Genomic DNA, 25,592 nt, shown 5'->3' on the forward strand with positions numbered 1-25,592 from the left:
GTTGTTCTATTTCTGGAAAATGCATTCTGTCTTATGCCCAAGTATAAAGCTTGATCTAGACAGATTTGCAGGTTCTTCCTTGTTACCATATCTGTGGTTGCAAATCAACAGGTAGTCCATTATATGAAGGGGCCTCTAATATATATATATATATATATATATATAAAAAGTGGAAATAAAGAAGTAAATAAGAAAATGGGTAAATGGGGGTTGAGCATGGTGGGGTAGGGCAGGGGACCCATGTGGGGGAGAGAAAGGAAAGAGGAAGAATCGGGGTGAAGGAGAGGGAGAGATGATCATGTACATACCCCCAAAATAAGACCTAGTATTGTTTGGGCCCAAAATTAATATGACACTGTCTTATTTTCAGGGAAACACGGTAGTAATGTCACCACCTGAAGTTAGTAGCATTATAAGGGGAATGCTTTACTTGATTAAATAGTGACCCGAGAAAAACCGACAAGTCTTCCTGGGTTTTTTTTCATTTTTTTTGTTCCTAGGGGCACAGATGTGTGTGTAATGCACACATAATATCAGCCCCATTAGAAAAAGTTGAGCCAGCCTATCCCCCAGGACTTAAATAAAAGAAAATACTTCCTGAAATTTATTTTAAATCTGCTGTGTTCATGAAGTGTCCCCTATTCCTAGTACAGTGCATTCAGTAATTTATTTTCAAATATGTTTAGACGTATTTTTTAAGGAATCCTATAGACACCTTGTTAATAAGACCTAGTACTGTAGTTGCTCAGAGCCACTCATTGGAAAGGGCCGAGTCAGAGCCATCTAGTAGGGGCGTACATTAATAATCCCACTAAAAAGAGAGTCGCACTGAGCAATGTTCTGATATGACCATAAGTAAAGGCTGGTAATATTACAGAGCCGAAGAGCTCCTCCTCCTCTTTGCACTGTCGCCAACCAAGTCTAAGATAAAGGTAACTGGCAGTGCGTCCCTCCTGACGTCAGAGTGGCCTTGTTCCTCAGCTACACGCCGCAGTAGTGGGAGGGGCGTGACATTCAGAGGGAGAGCTGAGGACAGCATGTTGCATATGTTGCGCGGCTACTGTGTCTTCGAGGTCCTCTTGTTTGCCACTCTTCTCTGGGAGCGCGGGGTACCCGGTAAGTGTGAATCTTGCCTTTCCATCACCCGAGCTCGTAGTCTCTCATTTACAGCAGTGGCCATGTGGACTGCTTAGCCCGCCTTCCGATGACTGCTATGGGCATAGGGTGGAGCTTTGCCCTGCCGAAGACCATTACGGGTTTGCTGATTGGTGCTGTTGTACCGAACTACATGACCGCCTACATTTACTAAAGCTCATTGGTCGGCTTATGGGTCGGTCTGAGCAACGCCTCCTTTTTGTCTTTACTTAAAAGCTGAAGGTTACTGTCTATTCTAGCTGAATTAGGTCGAGTGCTGTAGTTGGTACGTGGTTCCCTGGGAAGGGACTGATGTATTTTACGTTGAACAGCTTCCGTATATTTCTGCCGCAATTTCGTTATCTGCAATTTATTTCTGATATTTTGACTGGGCAGTGTAATGGGGTGGGCCATTACCCCAACAACATTTAGCCCAACAAAGCATAAGTAACTAGGTAACTAGAACGTTTGGGGTTGGACATTGGTTTATTTGGCCTCTCCAACCAAAAAGGTGTTCTGTTGCTCTTGCTTGAGGGATCTTTTTTCTCTCTCTACTGCCTTATTAAGGAGTATCCTAACAGCAACGGGCTGGGATCGGGGCTGGCTCTACCTATGGACCGGTGAGGCTCTTGCTTTGGGGCGCTAGTGTTGAAGGGCAGCCTGTAAATTAAGCTAGGTCTGCAGTTCTCAACTGGTGTGTCTCCCTTCTCTCCCTCATGAGTCCAGCACCTCCTCCCTTCTGCAAGTCCGCAAGAACTTGTTTTTCCGCTAGGGGCCGTCAGTGGTAACGGACTACTGGGGCTGACCCAGATCCTTCCACCTGCAGTGTCTGTGCGTACACTGGAAGTTATGTCAGAGGGGCACTTGTAGAAAAATGGTTTTGTGGATGGCAGTGCTTAGGAAGGACAAGGAAATGGTGCTAGACTTGTGGGGGAAGGAAGGGAGAAGTGCTGGATCCACAGCATGGGCATAGATTGGGGCGAGGGAGGCATTGTCCCTCCAGATGTTTCTAGACTGACTGCCTTCCTCTGGGTAAAGGTAACTGACGGTGAGCAAGTTAAGAGTTGAAAACAGTTATGCACTCTGAGGTTGTGATCTCAAATGCCTTGTGACCCTGGGCGGGTCACTTAATCCCCCATTGCCCCTGGTACATTAGATCAGTGGTGTCCAACCTTTTGGCTTCCCTGGGCCGCATTGGTCGAAATAAATTTTCTGGGTCTGCGCAAATGCTGCAGCAAGACAGAGGAGGGAGCCAGCAAGACGGAAAACACCTGGGGACAGCAGAGGAAAACACTGCATCGCCCTTGACTGGAGCCGCATCAAATACTTCACGGGGCCGCAGGATGGACACACCTGCATTAGATAGTGTAAGCCTACCTGGACAGATGGAGGAAAAATGTGTGAATACCTGAATGTACACCACTTAGGTTATAAGTGGCATATAAATACTAAAAATAAATAAATAAGTGAGAGGTGATAAAGAGTTTTTGGTAGTGTGCTCAAAGAGGAGAGATCAGATTTTGGTAATATTATAGAGGAGGAAACGATAGTTTTTATCTGTTTGGATCTGTGTGGAGAAGGAGAGTGGTGTCAAAGATCACACCGAGGTTGTGAGCAGACAAGACAGGGAGGATGAGTGTTAGCCACAGAAATAGAGAACAGTGGGAAGGTGGAGGTAGGTTTAGGCGGAAAGATAATGAGTTCGGGTTTAGCCATATTCAGTTTTAGATGGCAGTGAGACATCCAAGTCGTATACGCAGACGGAGACTTGGGTCTGAATTCCTGTAGAAATATCTGGTGTGGCGAGGTAGAGGTAGATCTGGGAGACATCAGCATAGAGGTGATATTGAAAACCATGGGAAGAGGTCAGTGCATTGAGAGAGCGGGTATATATGGAGAAGAGAAGAGGGCCCAAGACAGAGTTTTGAGGTACACCGATAAGATGGTAGGATAGCAGCAGAAGATCCACCACTACATATACTGAACATACAATGGGAGAGATAAGAAGAAAACCAGGACCAAACCCTGGAATCCCAGCGAGGACAGCATATTGAGGAGTAGGTTGTGATCAACAATATCAAAGGCAGCAGATAGATCAAGGAGAATGGAGTAAAGGCCATTGGATTTGGCCAGGAACAGGTTGTTGGAGACTTTAGCAAGGGCAGTTTCCATAGAATGGAGAGGGCGAAAGCCCGATTTGAAGTCCAGGCAGTGCTGGTGAACAGCACGTTCGAGTAGCTTGGCTAGGAAGGGGAGGAGGGAGATGGGGGGGGCGATAGTTGGTGGGGGATGCAGGGTCTAGTGAGGGTTGTTTGAGGAGAGGTGTAACTATGACATGTTTGAAGACATCAGGAACTGTTGCAGTGGAGAGTGATAGGTTGAGGATGGGATGGGAGGGATGACAGTGGGAGCAATAGTTCCAAGTAGGCGGGTGGAAATTGAATCAGAGGAACAGGTGTTGGGTTTGGAGAAGGTGAGCAGTTTTCTGAAGTCACTGAAAAGGAGGAAAAAGTGGCAGGGGTTGAAGGGAGGAGTGGACAGCTGATAGGGGTGGTTGAGGAGGTGACTTGGTTGAGACTTCAAGGTGAATCTTGTCATAGACTCATATTAAATAGTAGTAGGTACGTGGAAATGGAAAGCTAGAAAGTGGCTGAAAAATGGGTATGAGAGACAAAGGAAGAAATGGAAGGACTAGTGAAGCAAGCATTTGATGAGAGGGCTGGAGGTAGATTGGAAGAATACAATTTAGCTAAAAGATATAAAAAGGCAGTTAAAAGAAATGGAGAAATCTAAAACAGAAGGATCAGTGTCAGAAAAATGAAAGGAAGAAGAAACAGAAAATGGAGTGATATCCTGGAAAAGGACTTGAGCAAAAATTACTAGATGCCACCAATCTAAGCTTTGTCTGATACCCCTCCACCAAATGAAGTAGTCAAACTGTGCATATGACATGCAGGAACGACGGTAAAATGAGTGGTGTTGGATATTTGTTGGGGCGGGGGACCAACGTGTCGGACCTTGGCTGAGGGAAGAGAGGAGAGACATGTCAGACCATAGGGGGTGAGGGGGGTCGTGGTGGACACATAGGAGGGAGATGGATGAAGAAGGCAGAGGAAGAGCTGCTGGATGACCCCAAGGTAAGGTGGGGCATGGGGAGGAACGAAGGTAAACATTGTTCTGGGGTGCCACAACCTCTTGAGCCGGCCCTGGCTGGGATTCAGATCCCACTACGTACGGCTTGAGCTAGTAACTGAATGCTCCATTGCCTCAGGTACAAATGTATATAACTTGACTTGAGTTATGAAAGGTATGAGCCAATTGCAATAATAAAAACGTGTATAGACTGAATGGAAGAGAGGGTAGTGTAATTTTTGTTTGTTGAGTTAGATCAGCCTTATAGTCAGGATATTACCATATGGGTTGTATTGATACTCAGTTATGTATTCGCTGCTCGGTGGAGATAAATTCTTACTTTCATGGTCTTTGGAGTTGTGAGGGGATTCAGACCTTCTGGACGGAGCTGGCCTCCTTTTTACAGGGCTTGTTGCGGACCCCTGTGCCAGTATCCGTGCAGTCTATGCTGTTTGCCCATTTTTCATTCTTGTACATGTACAATTCATATGAAAAATTATTTCCTAGTAAATGTTTTATTTTGGGGAAGAAATGTATCTTGTGTTGTTGGTTGTCTTCTGAACCACCTTCATTCTGGTATTGGAGGAATCGCCTCCATGAACTTATGGGTTGGGAGGCCCGTTTGGCACGTTCTTCCCGACGCCGGAGCAGAGACTTTGTTCACACTTGGACTCCATATTTGAACATTTTGCCTCCTGAGAGTCGTAGCCGGGTCTTGAATAGACTCCACCTCTGAAACTGTGCTTCTAGCTGTCTCTGCTGTTCCCTGCTTACGAGTGTTTATGTCTTTGTGGGGGGATGGGGAGGGGTGGGTGGGGGGTAGGGTTTTCTTTGTTGGGGATGGGGGTCAGGTAGGTCCGGGGAGGACATAAGAGTCCAGTCCTCCGCGGGTGTTTGCTGAAAATGTATACCATGGTTATTATTGTAGTTGTACTTACTGTTGTTTAATAAAATAGATTTAAACATAAAGAAAATTGTGCATAGGTTCTTTCACTGGCATTTTGTATGAGTGCAAGATGTTACTGAGTAGGCTTAGCAGTCCTCCTGGAGGAGGCCTTTTTCCTTCTTTATATACTACTGTGTAGTTAATTCTTGCTGGCGCTAAAGATAGTAGAGGGAAAAACTCAGAAGCCGTTTTGGAGATGAGGTTACTCAGAGCCACTTTATGACTTGTGGGCCTAATGCAATTTTGCCTTCATGGACCTCTCCCTCACTTAATATGGCAGTTAATATGATTGAGCTTTTAATTTGCATTATATGTACACTTCTCCCTCCGTATTCGCGGTTTCAGCATTCACGGTTTCGATTATTCATGGTTTTTAGCTTACTGGCTCCTCCCCCCAAATTACATCAGCTTGCATAGAGAAATCGCTGATTCCAAGCATTTATAGAAAAAATCGCTGATTCCAAGCGTTTACAGAGAAAATCACCGATTCCAGCACTTTCTTCACCGTGTTTTGCCTCTCCTTCAGGAACAGGCCAGGTCTCCCACCATATTATTCACGGTTTCACCATATTCATGATGGTTTTTAATAGAAAATAGCTAATAACATGAAAAAGTTATTTGCGGTTTTCTGTATTCGCAGGTCTGTTAATCCCCTATTACAGTGAATACGGAGGGAGAAGTGTATATTTTATTTGTACTTGTGTATATTTTCAAGTCTGAAAAACAAGGCATGAAAACATTTCTATTTCATTTTAAATCTTTCTGATTAAAAAAAAAATAAAATAAAAACATACTTTATGGGCTCTAGGCACTGTGCCTAATGATAAGTCTGCCCTGAGATCACTATCTGAGGTAGGTATTACGCAACAGATCTTAACCTGTCCTCTACATCTGAGATTCATAAAGATAATGAAACATATTGGAGCACCCTTTCTCGTGCCTGTTCCAAGCTTGCTTTGTCCTCTGCTGCATATAAAACTTTTTTTTTATAGTCTTATTACAACAGTTGTAGGAGAAAAGTTAGGGCTGTGTTGCAGCTATGCAGAGGACGAGCTCCCTTGTGCACACTAGTCTTGTAGTGCTGCAAATAAGACTTAAGGGAGCAACAAGGCAAATGGTCCATAAGATCCAATGTGGATAACAGAAGAGGGGCGGGCCATATGAAAGAAGTAATCTTTTATTCATCACCATTGGCTCCCAGTTAAGGCCTGAAGCTAACACTGCGCACTGACAAGCCATTTCCAGTACTGAAAAACGAATGCACTTCCAACTAAGTGGTGCTGATCAGTATATACCCCCTCCCTTTAATGAAGCTTTGTTAGCATTTTCTATCACTGGCCATGGCCGTAAAAGTTCTGATGCTCATAGGAATTCTCTGAGCATTGGAGCTTTTACCGCTGTGTCCAGCGATAAAAAAACCACTAATGCCGCTTCAGAAAAGGCGGTGGGAGGAGGGAAGGGAAATAGATTTTAAACTTTAAATTCATGGTGTGTGTGCTTACACTATATATTTAGCTATGAAATTGGCCTAATTCTTCTTTTGATATCGAAATACAGATTGATTTTAGACTTCAGTAGAGATTCCTCCATGGATTTTGGTTGTACATCGGAATTGTTGGATCAGCTCAGACCAAAGGTCCATCCAGCTTATCTTGTCTCTGAAATACCGGGTGCTTAGATGCCTATAAAAGTGGAGCATATGTAGTGTTCATATGTCAATCTCTCTTTCCGGCAGTGATGGTTTAAGGTTGCTCTAAGCCTTGAGAGTTATCTGACCTGTTTTAATGGCATCTTTGAGACCAACCTGCTTTAGAAATTTGTAGAATATCTTTCTTTGCGCTTCCTAAACGGGGGCTAGAAGGCCTCAAATCACTTAAGAGCAGTGATCTTTATTAATGCAGAAAGCTAATCGCAGAAACCTAGATATTAAACAACCAGTTAAAGGGCTGTTTGCTAAAATTTAGCACTCGCTAACGTTAGCATGCACTGTTAAATGACCCATAGAATAAAATAGGATGCACTGCATTTAGCACATTAAAAATGTTAGTAAAAAAGTCCCCAAATGAAATTACAAAACTCATACAGCCTCCTTTGTTCCTGTGTACTGAATACAGTTGACAGGATCAAAAGACTTGCCCTGACCTTTATTAAGGGCCTCTTCTATTAAACTGTGCTAGCAGTTTTCTAGCGCTGGGAGCAGTGCAGGCCATTCAGCTCGGCTCTCTGCACTAAAAACTGCTAGCGCAGTTTAATAGAAGAGGGGGCAAATTTTGCAACCCTCTTTGAAAAAAAATATTTTAGGGTCTTGAATATGCATGAGATGTGCCTATCAAGGTTGCAGTGTATGCAAATTGATCTCGTAAATATTCATTGTGGGTATCCTGAAAACCTGACCTAGCTAGGGATCCCCTGAAAACCTGACTAGCTGGGATTTGCTGGATCAACATTTTTAAATTGCTTCTCCGATTTTCTAATTAGGATTGCCCGTGACAACCTGTCTTCTGACACAGTTCGCATGCAGAGCTGGCGGTTGTATTCCTGCGTTCTGGCAGTGTGACGGTGATAAAGATTGTGCGGATGGCAGCGATGAAATTGAATGCCGTAAGTTACCCAGACATGAGAGCCAAAGTTCTCGGCTTCGGTTCCGTAGCAACTGGAAAAGTGCCACCTTTTAATGGGGGCAGTATAGATGTATTCATGTAGGATATATCTGGCAGACATTTATACTGAGGGGTAAATGATGTAATGAAATTTGTATTAAGGATGTGCAGAATGACAGCTCACACTTAGTAAGCTTCTGCAGTCAATGCCAGCTTTTAAAGATAAAAAAAATGCAGCTACATTTTTCACTTTTTTTTTTCTTTTTTGGATCTTCGTACCGTCGGCATTCCGAGATAGTAATAACTCTTACCTCTGTTAGTGCCACCATTTGTAATCACATAATGTGCCTATCCATATAAAAATAGAAAACACTATTTAGCTTTCATTCTGAAAAATCACCAGAACAGAAGTCACCGATATGATCACATTTCAAGCAGTGGTCTGCATCAGGGTGAAATTACTCTGAAAAGCAAAAATTTTGTTTTAACATATCTTTATATATAATCTAATTCATCTATATCTATCTAACTTTATCCAAAAGTACACAGATTTCCTTGGTAGCCCATAGTTGTTCAGCCTAATACATAAAACAAAATGGCACCCTGTTTTATTTACAAACTTTGGTGCGATTATAGTGAGTTTTTCATGAATAATCCCAATAAATAAATAAAGGTCCTGGTTTCCAAAGTAACCATCATGAGCTCTAGTGTTACTACTATAGAATGACATGGGGATGGGGACTAGTGCTGCCCAATTCAGGGGAAAAAATTTTGATTCGGTTCAGCCTATTGAATCGATTTTTTGATTCGATTTTCCTGCCCAATTAGGTGTTTTTTTTCCAAACATCCTGGTGGGTTTATTTTATAGCCTCTTCACCTCCTTTGCCCTCTCTTACTCACACTGGTCCTGTAGTGTAAACAAAAAGCAAAAAATGCTTTTCCTCTCTCCTGTTAAATCCTAGCTCACGTTTGCGGTCCAACACCAGCTCTGGAAGGATATACATTTCAAATCTGACATATTGTAATCACAAAACAGAACATAAAATTATTTTTCCTACCTTTTGTTGTCTGGTCATTTTTCAAATCATGTTGGTCCCATGTTGGTCTGGTTGTCTTCTGATTAGGCTCTCTTCTTTCTTCTTTCTCCGTGCTAACCATCCATCTTCTATCTCTGTCCTCCCCTTCTGTTTCCCTTTCCTCCCCCAGAGGTCTGGCATCTTTCCTTTTTTTCATTTCCATCTCCCTGCAGCTGCAGTGATGGACCCCACCATCCACAGATCCACCATCTCTCCTTTTCTCATCTACCCTTTCATCCAGCATCTCTCTTCTGTGTCCCTGTCCCTATTCTCCCCTCCAGTACTGTCCCCCTTGTGTCCCTGTTCCTATGCTCCCACCATGCCCAGCATCTTATCTCTCCTCATATCCAGTTTCATCTTTCTCTCTTCCTTACCTCCTGTATCCCCTTCCCCAGGTACAGGCTTTCTCCCACTATCTCTCCTGCCATCCTGCACCCTGCCCACCTACTTTGGAGCAGTGTCTGTCCCTCTTGTACCCTTCCCCTTGTGGTCTTGCATTTCTTCTCTCTCTCTCCTTTAGTCCAGCACCTCTCCTTTGCTTTCCTCCCCCTCTTTTTAGTTTGGTCTCTCTCTTCCCTTCACTTCAACCCAGGTCTGGCATCTCCCCTCCCCTCTCTTACTCCTTCCTTTTCCTCCCTCTTCACAGGCCTGTTCTCCCCGCGAAGGCCTGCTCCTCCCCTGCCGCGAAAGCACTCTTTCTCCTCCTCCCCGTCGTGAAGGCCTGCTCCCCCCTGCCGCGAAGGCACTCTTTCTTCTCCTGCTTTGCTGCGAATGAACGCCTGCTCCTCCCACAAGCCTGCACCTTCCCCGCTCTTACCTCCTTAAGGCTAATACGGCAGCCTGCAAGCTCACTGGTGTTATAGCGATCCCTGCAGCTGCCCGTCGGCCTCTGTGGCACATTCTCTCTGCCGCGATCCTGCCCCTGACGTTCAGAACGTGAACTCGCAGGCCTTGAGCATGCTCAGATGCTCAAGGCCCAGCAGACGAGGAGGCCGATCTTCAAGAGTGCCCAGATGAGGGTAAGAAGCGGCGGGGGGCTGCCCAATTGTGTTGGGGGGGGTGCTCGTAAATCGAGCCGTGCTCGGTTTCCGAGGCACCGATTTTGCAAACGTTTTGCTCGTCTTGCAAAACACTCGCAAACCGGTGCACTCGTAAACCGAGGTACTACTGTACTGAACATGGGAAAAATACATAGAGATGGAAGCTGGATGGTGAGCACGGAAAAAGAAGAAATGTCAAATGGACAGGAGACCCTGGCGAGTGAGTTAGAAGACAGAAGAAAACAAACGAGAGCCTCAGATCAACATGATTTGAAGAATAAAATGAGACAACAAAAGGTAGCCAAAGGCTTTTATCTTCTATTTTCTGATTAGAATATATCAGATTTGAAATGTGTATCCTGCCAGAGCTGGTGTTAGACATAATTGGGGACCACAAAGCCCACTGCCAGACTGTGTTGCCTTCAGTTTCCAGCAGGTTTAGGGTTCTCGGGCCAGAGGGCAGATGCCCTAGTTACATTTCTGTCACTGTTCCTGCCATATGTGGTCTTTGCTTTTCAATATAGGAGGAAATGGTGCTTTCTATTTTTGGTGTTTTCTATATGCAAGTTGTGGCTTTTTGGTAATTGTGTGTGTGTTAGAGCTACTTCCTCAGTACCCAGAGGTTGTGGGTTCAAACCCTGCGCTGCTCCTTGTGACCCTACATTCTTTATCCCACACCTTTATGTATTACTTCTTTCCTCTTCCCTATACTTAGATTTAATTGTAACCAATCCATATTTTTCTTTCCTTCATGTTTCTTATGTTCAGTTGTATTTGTCAATCAGTTTTTGTCCCCCTCCCTATTATATTTTTATATTGAAAACGCCTACATTTTAACTTTGGTTTTATATATGTGGTATATCAAATAAATTGAACTTGAACTTAATCCTTCACTGCATCAGGTACATTAGATAGATTGTGAGTCCACTGAGCCAGATAGGGAAAATGCTTGAGGTACATGATCGAGACGTTCAAGTATCTTACGGGCCGCATCGAGGCGGAGGAAGATATCTTCTTTTTCAAGGGTCCCACGATAACAAGAGGGCATCCGTTGAAAATCAGGGGCGGGAAACTACGAGGTGACACCAGGAAATTCTTTTTCACTGAAAGAGTGGTTGATCGCTGGAATAGTCTTCCACTACAGGTGATTGAGGCCAGCAGCGTGCCTGATTTTAAGGCCAAATGGGATCGGCACATGGGATCTATTCACAGGGCAAAGGTAGGGGAGGGACATTAGGATGGGCAGACTAGATGGGCCGTGGCCCTTATCTGCCGTCTATTTCTATGTTTCTATGTTTACCTGTATGTAAACCATTTTGAGTGTGGTTGTAAAACTACAAAATGACTCCTAGCAATTCTGTCCTCACTGTTTCCCTTTCTCAGTTACAGGAGAGGATGCCTGCTCTGGGTTCTTGTGTTCTGATGGCCACTGTATTAAGATGGCATGGCAGTGTGACGGGGAAGAAGATTGTAGGGATGGATCTGATGAAATATCAGAACTATGTGATAAAGGTTTGTGGACTTGTGTGTACACCATGGTTTACTTAACATTGACTGTATATGCAATGCTGTATGCCAAAGAGATTCTGAACGTTTGGGCACATACTCCTCTCTGGTACAAAAATTATATAAATTAAAGCAGATTCGTTCAGTTCTGTTTTGATAGTGATGCCTTACATAAAAGGCTACCATTTTCTGGTGTTGGGACAACTAAACCTCACCATTTTTTTTGCCATTTATAATGGCGTTCTTCAATTAACTTAGTCACCTAAGTTCAGATACTGATTTTAGAATTTTTCCCACTGAGGCCACTGGTAATATACAAACTGGCACCCAGACTAAAGTTAGGAAAGCTTTTCTGTTGTCCTGACTCTTTTTTCCCGCCTTGGTACTAGTCTGGAAAATCACCAATATCCAGATAATTTCCGGCTTCACCCCCCCATCTTGCTCTGACACTATTTGGAAAGCACTGGGGCAATCTATAGTAATTTTAATTGGCATTATTCACATAAGTACCATTGAATACTGAGCCAATAACTATTTACAGGTTGGAGTATTCTTAATTTACACCCCCCCTTTTTTTTTTTTTTTTTACTAAGCTGTGTTACTGCTGTGGCTGGCGATAAAAAAGCCTATTAAAACAGATGCTCATAGAATTCCTATGAGCATCCGAGCTAATACCGCAGCAACTAGCGATAAAGCCTAACATGGCTTCATAAAAGGGGACCTTCATTTTACTGTAATGGAGTTGTTTTCTAATCTAATTTTGTGGACTTCATAATTTGTGTAACCTTTTTTTAAAATTTTTTTTAATTAATTTTTGATATTCATTATATATAATCTAATCCTTAAATTTATATACCGGGTAATCTTTTAAAAATAAAAGCTCAACTCTGTTTACATAAGATGCTTAATGAAATTAAAAAGTCAGACATAATTTACAAAAATAATAGACATAAAATCCAAATCTCAATAAAATATTTATATAGTTAACATTTTATAAATTAGTAGGTATATTTTATTCTGTTTGAAGCAATATTGAGAGGAATTCTTGTTTTTATAACTTTACTCCTGGGGTATAATGTACCATTTAAATTTGGTAGTTGTGTGATATGTCTATATCTTTGAACTGTGTTTAGGGAATGGCACATGTACTTCTAAACAGTTTCGCTGCAACAACATGTGGTGTATCCCTCAAAAGCTGGTCTGTGATGGAAAAGAAGATTGCAAGGATGCCAGTGATGAAACTGACTGCCCATCTGCCAGCTGTGGGCCCCAGAAATTTCAATGCCTGCCCTTGGGCATCTGTCTGCCCACAAATTCCACCTGTGATGGGAAAAAGGACTGTCCAGATGGGTCAGATGAATCATTTGAGCTCTGCCAGCCCCAAGAGTTCCCTCTCTGTGCTGACTCAGAATTCCAGTGTGCTTCAGGACATTGTATCCCAGAGGCTTGGAAATGTGATGGACATGGAGATTGTGACGATGAAGCAGACGAGGCAGATTGCAAGCTGTCTGACACTGAGTCTATAGAACCCCCCTCAGTGGAAGATGACATAGCAACTGGTAAGTGCAAGATCCTGAAGAGCCAGTCCAGGATTGAGAGGGAGAGGTGGTGTGCAGGGCTTGGGGTGGAGAATGTATGGTGCTCTGTTTGTCAACTGGAGGATGGTAGCTTAGGGCATTGAATGAGTTGAGAAGGGCAGTCTAGGGTGCAGCCCCAGAGGTGCTGAGTGTTTGGAGATGGGTCACTAAAGGGTAGTAAGGAATAGAGAATGACACGGGGAAAAAATCTGTCCCCGTCACCGGCCCACCATCCTCTGCACCGCCCCGTCACCGCCGTTCCCTTTCACCGCCCCGTCACCGCCATCCCTTTCACCGCCCCGTCACCGCCACTGCCATCCCATTCACCGCCCCGTCACCGTCCCCGCTGCATCCATATAAGCCTTAGTACTGTAATATTTAGTTTATTCCTTTCTTATAAATCAAAGTTCCTGCTGCTGAACTAGAGAAAGAGATGTTCAGCTGGCAGGGCTTTGTTTATAAATTTTTATCAACACAACTAATATACTATTTTATCCTAAAGCAAAAAATAAATAAATAAATATAATTTTTTTTTCTACCTTTGTTGTCTGGTTTCTGCTTTCCACATCTTCTCATTGAATTCCTTCCATCCACTGTGTGTCTTCTCTCTGCATCTTCCATTTGCTGTTACTGTGCCTTTCCCTTAACCCCCCCCCCCCCAATTGGTCTAGCACCCATCTTCTTCCCTCCGCTCCCGCATAGTCTGGCATCTGTCTTCTTCCCACTCTGTCTTCCACATTTCCCTTGGGGGTCTGTTCCTCTCCACCCTCCTTCAATGTCTGTTCTATTCCTTTCCACCACCACCCTTCCCTCCCTCCTTTACCATCTGTTCCTTTCTACTACCCTTCAGCTCCTCTCGCGTGGCCTATCTACCTTCCTTCCTCTTATTTTCATGGCACGTTACAATGTAATTTGTGCAAGCCACTGGAGCCTGCAAGCTCGGTCCCTGTCCCATCCTCACAAACCATCTCGCTTCTGTGCTCCTATTTTCTCCATTTCTAATATCTCCCCTATGTATCTGTCATTGCCCCCCCTGTGTCCATATACCATCCCCATGGCATGTCCCCTTTATGTCTCTGTCCCTATGCCCCATGCACATAATTTCCCCTCTTTCTGTTACCTTCCTGTGTCCAGATTTCCCCTATCTTCCTCTTCCATACCAGTGTGTCTCTTCTTTTCAACCCCATCTAGCTTTTTCCCCTCTTTCTTCCCCCCCCCCCCCCCTGCTTCTAGCATCTGGCTCACCTGCCAGTCCTTCCCTTTCTTTCCTGCTGTGGGTTTTTCTTTCCGACTTCATCCCCTTGGCCCAGAATCCTTTTCCCTTTCACTCCCTCCTTCCAATTTGAGCCGGGAACACTAGCGATCGCACGGTCCCCGCAGCCACTACCTGCCTGCCCAATCGATCCTAGTGTTTAGCCAGCTCTCTCCCTTCTCCTCACCTTAGTTTATAGGTTTTCTTTTTCGGCGACCTGCACGCTTTCCCAAAGAGCCGCGCATGCGCGGCTGCTCAGTGTTCAATCTTCTGCTCTGCTGCAACTTCCTGTTTCCGGTTGCGTCAGAGCAGAAGATCGAAACTGAGCAGCAGCGGGTGGGCGGCTCTCTGATAGCGTGCGGGTCGCCGAAAAAGAAAATCTACAAACTAAGGTGAGGAGAAGGGAGAGAGCTGGCTAAACACTAGAATCGATTGGGCAGGCGGGTGTGAGCTGCGGGGACCGCGCGATCCTTCATGCCTCACCGCGGGCGGTGAATGGCCTTGTCCCCGTCGCCGCAGCGACTGCTAGTTTTCTTCCCCGTTTTCGGCGGGTGACCCGCAGCTAAAATGCGGTGGCCGCGGGTAAACCGCCACCGTGTCATTCTCTAGTAAGGAACTCTTATCCATCAGATATTTCACTCTTGAGATGCCATCCTTGTTCAGTTTTCTTATGCCTTATGTATCTTCAAGGAAGCTCCAATCTATATATTGGAATCAACTCGTGATCCCAACTCATTTTACAGGTCAAACTCATATGGCCAGAACCACTTGCTTTAGTGCTTTACATTATGGAATTCTTTAAACACTTTTTTATTAAAATCTCTTCATTAAAAAGAAAAGTAAAACATTTCTCAATTTGCTATTTTAGACAGGCCTTGTCAACTGCTGAACATTCGGATTAATGATAGTACCCAACAGCTATGCCCGGACTTGTCCTGATGTTACTTCACCACATAGGTCCTCATTCTTTTCTACAATTTACCTTCCTTTTTGTGTCTTAGTTGAGCTAGTTTTGCTTCCAACCTACTGTGGTATGCCAGAGTCTGGAACCGCTTATGAATTTTGCATTCATTCAACTTTCTGACCTTTTTTAAAAAAAAAATTTTTTAACCTAGTAGATTTATCTGTGTACCACATTATAAGCTGAGCTGATGGCACCATGCACTTTTGTAGAATTGTGATCGTACTTGGTCCCGTTGACCATTCCATCAATAATGTGCAGGCATCTGACATTTCTGGCAGCCATGCAGCCCCAGACTATGACTTTAAAAGGATGCTTCACAGTGAGGTTGAGGCACTCGGGTTTGAACTCCTCGCCAGGAAAACTCCTCATATAGATGTGGGCCTGGTTATCAGCCAGGCAGAAGATGCTTTCATAACTGAAAAGCACCTTTTCCCACATTTCACATGTCCAGCTTGAGTGCTTTCAAGCCCACTCTTAGGTTATGCCTTTTGGATGTTAGTCATAAGTAGCTTGTTGCATGCTTTGTTGCCCTGCAGATCAAACTGCAGGTGAACTGTTGATGAGCTGACACCAACATGACACTTGTCTGACCACTCATGGAGTAGGTGAGCTGAAGTCAACTTGCGATTTGTCAATGAAATGTGTCAAAATGTGTCTTGGTGTGATGCTGCTTCATGTGGTCAACTGGACTGAGATTTGTCTACCAATGAACCTGTCTCTTTCTTCTTTTGTACAATCTTTACTACTGCGCTGTGATGGTACCTGACTTTTCTGGTGACATGAAAATCCTTCCTCACTCATCACAGACACACACGAAAATGCTCCTCCAATGTCAGGTTCTAAGTCTTGTTCATGGTTGATGCAGAAAGTGTATGAAACCCAAAAAGCCTGCACTTTTTATAGCTGCCCTGTTATGTAGGTGTCTGGACTGTGGCTGACGAAAGTAGCCTCCTGATTTGTTCAGAAATAATGTGTGCTGATTGAACTGTAAAAGTTATAGTAGCTATGTTCCAGTATCAAAACAATTTGTAAAATTAGAAACAAGTGATCTTAAAAAGTTGATTCTAATAGTCAAATGGATCCTTTATAATGTGGTACACAGAAATCTATTGGGTCAACAAAGAAAATATAAGATCAGAAAAAGTTGAAAATGCAAAATTCATAAGTAGCTCTAGACTTTTGCACACCACTGCAGTTCCCTTTGGAAATTGCACCATAGGTCTCCTTATGTTTATTTCCACCTCGGGTGGCTGTAGAAAATGACATAGGGACATTTTTTCCCCGGCGCACAAGAACTCAGTTTCCCTGTCCCATCTCTGCCCCATTCCTAGAAGCTCTGCCTTAACTGCACAAGTCTTGAACACTTCTGATTTAAAGTGTTTGAGGCTTGTGCAGATGAGGACAGCTTGTACTAATAGGAATGGGGCAGGTACAGGAAAAGAACTCGCTGGGATGGGAAAATGAGTTCCCAAGAGGATAGGGAAAAATTTGTCCCCCGGGTCATTCTCTAAAGGTGAGCAAATGTTGGGGGTGGGAAATCTAGACAGTGCTGTGAAGGCCAAGAAATTGAGAGAGAGGCGGACCAGGGTGCTGAGAGAGAGATGGCTCCCATGTTGGTGACTGTTAAACCTGTATAGCATCTAAGTGCACAGCGTTGCTTTTAGCAGCAAATAGCTATCATTAGCATGTATTCAAATCTTTGTTGCAGGTAATCGTACTTCCCATGAAGTTGAGAAGAATGTTTCTCGCATCCAAGGAAACGTTCATTGGATGGTGGTAGCTTTCGGTATGTATCAATAGTATTGCAGTGAACATGATTTCTTTATAACTGATATTTTAAAGTCTGACGTGCGGTGCACTTGAACCTTCACAGGAGTCAAATTTGAGGGGAGGAAGAGGGAAGATGAGCAAAGGTTGAGGGTGGGAAATCTAGAAAGAGTGCTGTGTTTCGGATGGGAGAGCAGTGCAGGCCAGGACACAGAGAGAAGCAGACCAGGGTGCATGTACTCAAATATTTGTTGCAGGTAATTGTACTGCCCATGAAGCTGGGAAGAATGTTTCTCGCATCCAAGGAAATGTTCATTGGATGGTGGCAGCTCTTGGTATGTGTCAGCAGGACTTCACTGAGCACATTTTCTCTTCACAGGATTTCACTGTAACTAAAGTCTATAATGAACTTGAACCTTCACAGGAATCTCATGTGAGGCTGCCATCTGTGATGAGCCTCACCTGTGGCTGTTACATCCAGGGCACAAAACCTACAGTGATATTCTCTTGTTCTTGCTTTTCCCACAATCCCTTGCATTCAGTTTTATGCTTCCCTCTTCCTACTTTGTTGGCCTTGTTCATTTTTGTTTTTTTTCCTTTAGTGGCTTCCCAGTATGTGGTTCTAGATAGTAAGGGTGCCCCCCTTCCCCCTACCTTTTTAACATCCCTGGTGTGAGCAGCATGCCAACAATGGTGTCGGCATTCCCTTTGAAGTTACTTCTTAGGCATGGGTCCTGGAAGTGATGTCAATGCAGGCAGCAACCTCATGCTGGGGAAATAAAAAAGGTACGGGGGAAGGCAAGGAGAAGAGGAGGATGGATGCTGTGCTCTTAGGAAGACCATGCCCCTTGCCCTCCCCTACTACACCACTGATCCTTCCTGAATCTGGGGATGAAGCTGATCATGAATGCAGATTGTTACATTCTTTCTGGATTTAGTGTTCAATCCCTTCTCGCAGTCCAGGAGTTACAGAAAACCAAACACTTTTCTGAGCACATGCTTCTCCCACCTTAGAGAGTTGAAGCCCCCTATAGTTTGTTTCTACAAGCAATCTGTGCAGAAGTTTTTTGGATATACTCTGCATATTTTTTCGCTTAAAAGTTTTTTTGGTGGCTTAAATGCCTTAAGACGTCTTCTGCTGGAGGAAAGGATGCAGTCCCGTGGAGCAGGACTGCTGCTTCACAGAGAAGCTTCGGTGGATCTGTGGAGCCAGCCTACTTGTGCCACCTTTCTCAGAATCTGGGTCCATTCCCCTGGGAGTTCGCTTGCCCTTTGACCATGTCAAGGGTTTAAGCGCAGGCTGTATGTATCCTGAGTAAAATTTCCCTCCGGGTTTCAGGAAGCAGGCTGCATTTTCCGCCCTAGGTCACATGGAGAGTTTTTCTGTGAGGGCAGAGGTTAGTCTGTCCATTTGACTGGCAGTCCGAAGATCTTCAAGTTTAGTCATTTGGAGCAGTTTCTGAGGCAGAAAATCATTTTCTTCCATTCAGCTGCAATGTAACAGAGCTGGCAGACAGGCACTTGTAAGTACACCTTCATTATTTCCTATAGGAGCTTCGGTCATGGTCTGTGGAACTCTGTAAAATGCATTTTTTTGAGTTTCTGAGGGTAGAGTTCAGGTCTCCTGCCTCCCCAAATTGCTATATTTATTTTTTTTTTTGTCGTTTTTGGCGCAAATTTGCTGGCAGTGGCCTTCTTTGAATTTTATCAATCTTTTTTTATTTTTGCATAAAAAAACCCTCAATTTGATAAAAAATCATTTGGGATGGACTCCCCAGCCCCTAATCTGTTGAATGTGTGCATTGATTGTGCTGGATTGGCACCAGGATTAGTGACCAAGTGTTGCAACACACTGGGGTAGGGGTTGGGCGTTTTGGGCTTTGCCTCCTTCAAGTCCTCCAGGGCTGGGGAATTGGCCTGGGTCTATGATTTTAGAAAAATCTTGCCCAGAGGCTGTTCTGCAGTTTGGCGTTAAACACTTGCACTCCAAGTCTGGGGACTCTTTTGGAGCGGTGCAAGGGCCTCAGCAGGGCCCTATTGTGGACAAAGTGTGAGTTTTCACTGGACTTTTTTTTGCTTCTCTGGAAAGTGTATTCTTCAGACCCAGCTTGTTGGATGCAGTTTGTTTCTTCTAAACCACTTGCGCCAGTGGCAGAGATCCTTTTCAGGAGCGCTTTTGTCTCTTGACACTTCTTTTATTTTGGATCCAGCTGATACCCTTGCTGGGACTAGTCAACACGGTCGCCCTGAGAGTCTGGATTTGGGTGAGAACCCCTTTGCAGACTTTTTCAGCATGGCTCTGTCCACAATTTTATTGTTGAGGTTCTGAAAGAGCAACAAATTGGAATCTCCTCTTTCTACATCAGTGTTTGGTCATGGACCGTTCTAATTTGCTGTTCTATCATTTATTTTTTTTCCATCCCATCCACAGCTTCTTGGCCTAGTTACAGAACAATAGGTACAATAGATCACTGTTCTTCAACCGCCAGTCTGCGGACCGGTATCGGTCCGCAGAAAATTTCTGCCGGTCCGTGCAGGGCCGGCAAGATTAAGGTGACCATAGGTCTTCGAGACAGTGTCCCGAAGCTGTGCTCAGGGACAACGGGACAGGCGATCATTTCCTGTCCCTCCCTCCTTCCTTTCCCCAGGTCCCCTTCTCTTATCGCCCTGCTGCTGCTACTAAAGCCGACAGGAAGTCGTCTTTCCGACGTCAATTCTGACGTCGGAGAGGATGTTCTGGGCTAGCCAATCGCTGCCTGGCTGGCCCAGAATGTCCTCTCTGACATCAGAATTGACGTCAGAAAGAAGACTTCCTGTCGGCTTTAGCAGCAGCAGCAGTGCAGTAAGAGCAGGGGAGAGGGAGGCTTTTTTTTTTTTTTTTTTTGCGTGACAGGGAAGGAAGGAGGTAGGCAGGCAGGCAAGCTTCGAGGGTGGGGGTGGGACAAAGTGTGGAAGGCAGAGAAAGGGACATAGGAAGGAGGCACTGGGGGCACTAAAGACAGGAAGGGGCACTAAGGACATGGGAAGGAGGCACCGGGGGCACTAAGGACATGGGAAGGAGGCACCGGGGGCACTAAGGACATGGGAAGGAAAGAGGGAGGGAATAGAAAGGGACAATTCTTGGGCCTGAGTGCAGAAAGAAAGAAATGAAAGAAAGGTTACACAGACAGAAGGAAACTCAACCAGAGACTCATGAAATCACCAGACATCAAAGGTAGGAAAAATGATTTTATTTTCAATTTAGTGATCAAAACGTGTCAGTTTTGAGAATTTATATCTGCTGTCTATATTTTGCACTATATTTGTCTATTTTTCTATAGTTACTGAGGTGACCGAGCTCGCGGAGATGGAGCAGAAACGGGGGTTTTAAATTTTAGTCCTTTGCAGTTTGCCGGTCCACAAAATAATTCTCTTATTTCTGCCGGTCCACGGGTGTAAAAAGGTTGAAAAACACTGCACTAGATAGTTTGAGCCTGCCAGGACTGATAGGGAAATATGATGAAGTACCTGAATGTAAACCATTTAGGATATAAGTGGTATATAAATAAATAAATAAAAAATAGGATGCCCAGGCTGCTTTCTCAAGCTATGTCTAAGTGTTATTCACTGGCTCATGCTTTTCAGCAGTTTTTGAGCAACCTAAGGTGGATTCTGCCATAGTGCAGGATACCTGCTAAACGGACCTCCCTAGAGATATTTTGAATAAGGCTCCTGTTTAAGGACTTCCAGGATGATAGGTTTTAAACAAACCTTTTTGAAGTGGCTTCTTCAGGCATCAAGGTGGTGGCAGCCTCCTTTGTGGCACGTGACTGCACAGGGTGCTCTCTGTTCCCAGCTAGTGATGGATGGTGTGGATTATGTGCATAAGCCCTTTATGATCTCATTCGCGTTCTTACTGCTTATGCAGTGTATGTGTGCTGGCCTCTTTGGATCTGTCCTTGGGCTGGGAACACTGCCTTCAAGATCCCTTTAAGCAGACTCTTTCAAGGGTCGGCTTCTTTTTGGGAAAGGTCTGGATGACCTCATGGCTGGTGTTGCTGATTGCCACCCTAAGTCTCTCCCTGTGAACAAGTCTTTCCAGACTTCAGGAGGGGACGGTAGTAATTTTTGCCCCTACTGCTGTTTTCATCAGGGATACAGTTCCTGTGACAGTTCCAATTCCAGATGTCCTCAGACATCTAGATCCCAGGCAGCTACTACTCCTAAACAGCTCTCCAGAGGGCTGCCTTGCTCAGTTTTACCAGGAGTGAACTTGCATTTCCTCAGATAAATAGGTGCTGGACATCATTTGAGAGGGGCACAAGAGAGATTTCTTTTGCTTCCAGATTTGTTTCTGGACTTGCCAGCAGGTCGGCTGGAAAAGGAGTCAAAAGTTCGCAGCACTAGTTTGCAGCATATCTTGGACATCCACGCACTAGAACCCATTCAGAACATGAATCAGGTTTCAGCAGATACTCGTTATATTTTGCCATGCCAAAGTACGGTTCAAAGGACTGGAGACCCATTCTGGATCTCAAGTCAATCACTTCCTGCGGATTCCTCATCTCTGAATTGAACCCTTGTGCACAGTCATTGCTGCTGTCTCTGCTGAGGAGTTTCTAGCATCCTTGGATCTCACGGAGGCTTTCCTCCATATTCCAATATTTCCGGAGCATTGCAGGTTTCTTTGTTTTCATGTTCTGCAACAGCATTTCTAGTCAGCTTTCCACACTTTCACCAAGGTGATGGTACTTGTAGCTGCTTTTCTCCACAGGCAGGGTGTCCAAGTCCATCCTTTCTTGGATGACTGATTGATCCAAGCTCTGTCTCGACACGAATGCGCCCATACAGTGGAGACTGGTCTCTCTGCTACAGAGCTTGGGTTGGATTGTCAACTTCAAAAAGAGCCAGTTGCCACCGAGTATCTGGGCCTTCTTTTTGACAGGAAAATCAGGAGAAAGTTCTCCACAATCCGAACAAGATCAAACAAAACCACAGTGGAGATATGGAGAAGTGTTGATGTGCAGTTTATTCTACAGTCATAAGTCTTTGTGGTGGCTCAACACACACATGTTTCAGCCAATATGGTCTGCCTCAGGAGCCTTGTTCAAAATATTCAATTACTTGAGTGATACACCATAATAAAGTGTAATGAAGACACCGTACTGGTCTCTACACACACAAACAGTAATTGAATATTTTGAACAAGGCTCTTGAGGCAGGCCATATTGGCCGAAACATGTGCATGTCGAGCCACCACACAGACTTTTTATGACTGTTGAATAAACTTAACACCAACACTTCTACATATCTCCACTGTGGTTTTGTTTGATCTTCTTTTTGACACCCAGAAGGGTCATGCGTTTCATCCCGAGCCACGCAGTCAAAATAACTTCAGCAGCAGATCAGAGATCTCCTGAACCTTCCAGCTTCAATGCCCTAGCATTATTTACAGGTGCTGGGGTCCTTGACAGCCTCCTTGGAGGTGGTCCCTTGGACCAGTGCACACATGCGCCCTCCACAGGAGTCCCTCCTCTTTTGGTGGTCTCCATCATCCCTTTCAGATGCCGCTTCACTGGATGGAACCAGCATGCAGAAGTCTGCGCTGGTGGCTTCAAGGGGAGGCAAGCTTCAAGCCAAGGCAAGCTTCTTCAGATATTAGAGTGGTTAACTCTTATGAAGGATGCCAGCCTGTTGGTTTGGAGTGATCACTGTGGGGACCGCTCCATTCAGAGCCAGTGGACTCCTTGTCGGTGATGTTGGTCGATCAGTCATTTGGAGTTTCAGACGATTCTTCTGGTGTTACTCCCAGCCCACTCTAGAAGGAAAAGCAGTGCAAGTGTTCTCGGACAACACTATAGTGTTGGCGTATATAATTCATCAAGCGGGCACAAGAAGCCCTCCCTTGGGCTAGGTGACTCACATGCTGTTTTGCTGGATGGAGTTACGTCTGATGTCGACAAACTTCCTCAGTCGATAAAGATCTGGACCCAGGAGAATGATCCCTCTTGCGGAAAGCATTAGATCATACAGTACTGAGTTCAACCTCAGATGGACTTGATGGCTTCAGTAGAGAACGAACTCTAAGGTCAGGTGCTTTTTCAATCAAAGAACAGAGGGCAGAAGCATGGGGCTGAACGCCTTGGTTCAACCCTAGCCAGCTCATGAGCTCCTTTGTGTTATCTCCGTGGCCTCTGGTTGGTCGGGTCAGCTGCTTGGATAGCGACCCATCCCAGCTTCATGATTCTAATTGCTCTGCACTGGCTTCATCTGTGGTTTGCGGATCTTGTCAGTCTTCAGTGGGACAGGAAACTCAATCTCCCTCTTTCTCACGTTTTGGTCAGGGTCCGGTGCCTGTTGAGACCCACAGGGCTTTGGTCTTCTGGCATGGCTCTTGAGTGCTTAGCCTTGATGAGGTGCAGTTATTCAGAGGAAGTCCTCAATGCTCTTGAAGTCCAAGAATCCCTAAACTATGGCTTCTTATGCCTCAGCTTGGAAGGCTTCCCAACAGTGGTGTGCTGAGGACCGGGTAGTGCCTGAGCGGACTCCCATTTTGGTGGTCCTGGCTTTTCTTCAAGTAGACTTAGATAAGGGTTTAGCGGTGGCCTCCCTTAAAGTTCTGCTTGCAAGCTTTTTGTGCATGAGGTTCTAGTTTGCTTCTTGCTCAGCATTGGGTGGGACCAGGTTTCTGAGGGGCGCTTTGTTTGCGGCTTCCCTTGCGTCATCCTTTCCCTTCGTGGAATATTACCATCGTTCTACAGGGTCTTGTGGAACCCCTATTTGAGCCACTGAAGGCTGCTACTCTTCTGGATATGAAGCTCACGGTCTGGTCACCTTTTGTCTTGGCATAGCGTATTTCAAGCTCTTCGTGCGGAGATCCTTTCTCCGTATTACAGACATTGGAGATGCTTTCCATACTGTACCTTCCTTTCTTCTGATGGAGGTTCATTTGCATGTATTTCATTCCATAGACTCGGATCTTCCATAAGTTGGACGTCAAGAGAGTCTTTTGGAGAGGACTAATGATTTTCTGCTATCTGATCTTTTATTTATGTATTTATTTATTTCAATTTCTAGCCCATCCTCCCCGAAGCTCAGAACGAGTTACATAATGACATTCACAATGCAGACATTTCCCAAAGGCTAAGGACATAAGGCTAAGGACATAAGGTAGTGGGAACAAAGGGGGAAAAAATTTGGAATTTCACAGATTAGGGTCAAAATTGGTCATTAAATGAAGGGGTACACGGGGGGGGGGGGTTACAGAAGAGGAGGAGGCGGTCCGTCAGAGTCTGTTTAGCTGAAAAGGAGGGTCTTCACTGTTCTTCTGAATGTCATCAGTGAGTTCTGAGATCTTATCTGGTTAGGCAACTGGTTCTAAAGCTGAGGAATGAAATGACTGAGCGTTTTCAGGCTGTTTCCATCTGGAGAGATTTTCCCTGGGGGATGCACAGTCGTCTTTCCGCAGCTGAGCGGAGGGGGCGATTGGGAGTGTACTGGTGTAGTTTGGAAAATATGTATAGGGGCTATGTTGTGGAATCTTTTGTGGGCGATTACCAGAGTCTTGAAAATGCAGTGTTTCCTGATAGGTAGCCATTGTTCTGCTTGGGGAGGTAGGGGTCACAGTAATTGAGGCTGTTTAGGACTCGGATTGCTGCATTTTGTCCTGATTGGTCCACCTCGGCGTAGTAGACTGGCGTGTGACCTTGATTGCCTGATGGATTTGTAAGGCCATTTCTGCGGCTTATGTTACCTTCAGCAAGCTGCTGCTGGTTTCCCGTCAGGCCCACTCCACTAGAAGTGTTGTTGCTTCATGGGTGGAGGTTTGTGCATTTTCTCCAGACAAAATTTGCAGGGTGGCTCCTTGGTCCTCTCTTCTTACCTTTACCAGATTTTTTTCCGGGTGGATGTGGTGGCTCGCTCTGATACTGCTTTTGGGACCTTGGTGTTGAGGGCAGGCACTTCTGTCCCGCCCTAGACTCTGCCATTGCTTTGGTACATCTCCTAGAGTACTGAATCCAGAAGGGACGTAACAGAATGGAAAATTAGGTTTTCACCTTTGATAATCTTCTTCCTGTTAGCCCCTGGAAGATTCAGTCCAGCCTGTCCTCTCACTTGTTCTGAATCGCCTGCTTTCTGCCTCTCTTATTCTCCTTCCAGGCTTCAGGATTTTCCAGTCTATTGACAGATACTGTGGGAAGTTTTCCACTTCTGTGAGTATGTATTACTGAAGGCTGTCTCATGTGAGTGCTCGTTGCACGCAGCAGGCTAGTTCTACATTGTTCCTCAATGCTTTTTCTGTGTTGCCTTGGTGCCTGTTTATTGCTTGTTTTCATGTTTTGCAGAGCAGACCAGTTCACAAATTGTTTATGTTGCTGGGGAGCTTCCCCAGTACCCCCTTCCTTGTCATGGATTTGTTCAGGTATGTTGCTTGGCTTTGGGACTGAACTACAGCGGGCTCTAACCCTCTCTAATGTGGGAGGAGCATGTGCTCAGAAAAGTGTTTGGATTTCTGCAACTCCCAGATTGCGGGAAGGGATTGAACACCTAATGTACTGAGTCCTCCAGGGACAGATTAAGAAAAAGATTATCGAAGGTGAAAACCTAATCTTCCAATCT

At 44.9% G+C, this 25,592-nt stretch overlaps 1 protein-coding gene across 4 annotated transcripts in view; it reads left to right on the forward strand.

Moving 5' to 3' along the window:
• The first annotated feature begins 965 nt into the window (after positions 1-965).
• Positions 966-25,592, forward strand: part of LOC117364466 (very low-density lipoprotein receptor-like) — a 30,945-nt gene continuing 6,318 nt past the window's right edge. Inside the window, exons 1-5 of one of the 4 annotated variants that reach the window (XM_033953665.1) lie at positions 966-1,116; positions 7,691-7,813; positions 11,312-11,440; positions 12,568-12,993; positions 16,936-17,013. In XM_033953665.1, the coding sequence (XP_033809556.1) occupies positions 1,038-1,116; positions 7,691-7,813; positions 11,312-11,440; positions 12,568-12,993; positions 16,936-17,013 (835 nt within the window). In that variant the 5' untranslated portion in view covers positions 966-1,037. Of the gene's footprint in view, positions 1,117-1,364; positions 1,421-7,690; positions 7,814-11,311; positions 11,441-12,567; positions 12,994-16,935; positions 17,014-25,592 lie in introns of those variants that run through there. The other 3 variants (XM_033953666.1, XM_033953668.1, XM_033953667.1) reach the window with 3 other exon arrangements.

Source organism: Geotrypetes seraphini, chromosome 8, assembly GCF_902459505.1.
Source record: "Geotrypetes seraphini chromosome 8, aGeoSer1.1, whole genome shotgun sequence".
Lineage (NCBI taxonomy): Eukaryota > Metazoa > Chordata > Amphibia > Gymnophiona > Dermophiidae > Geotrypetes > Geotrypetes seraphini.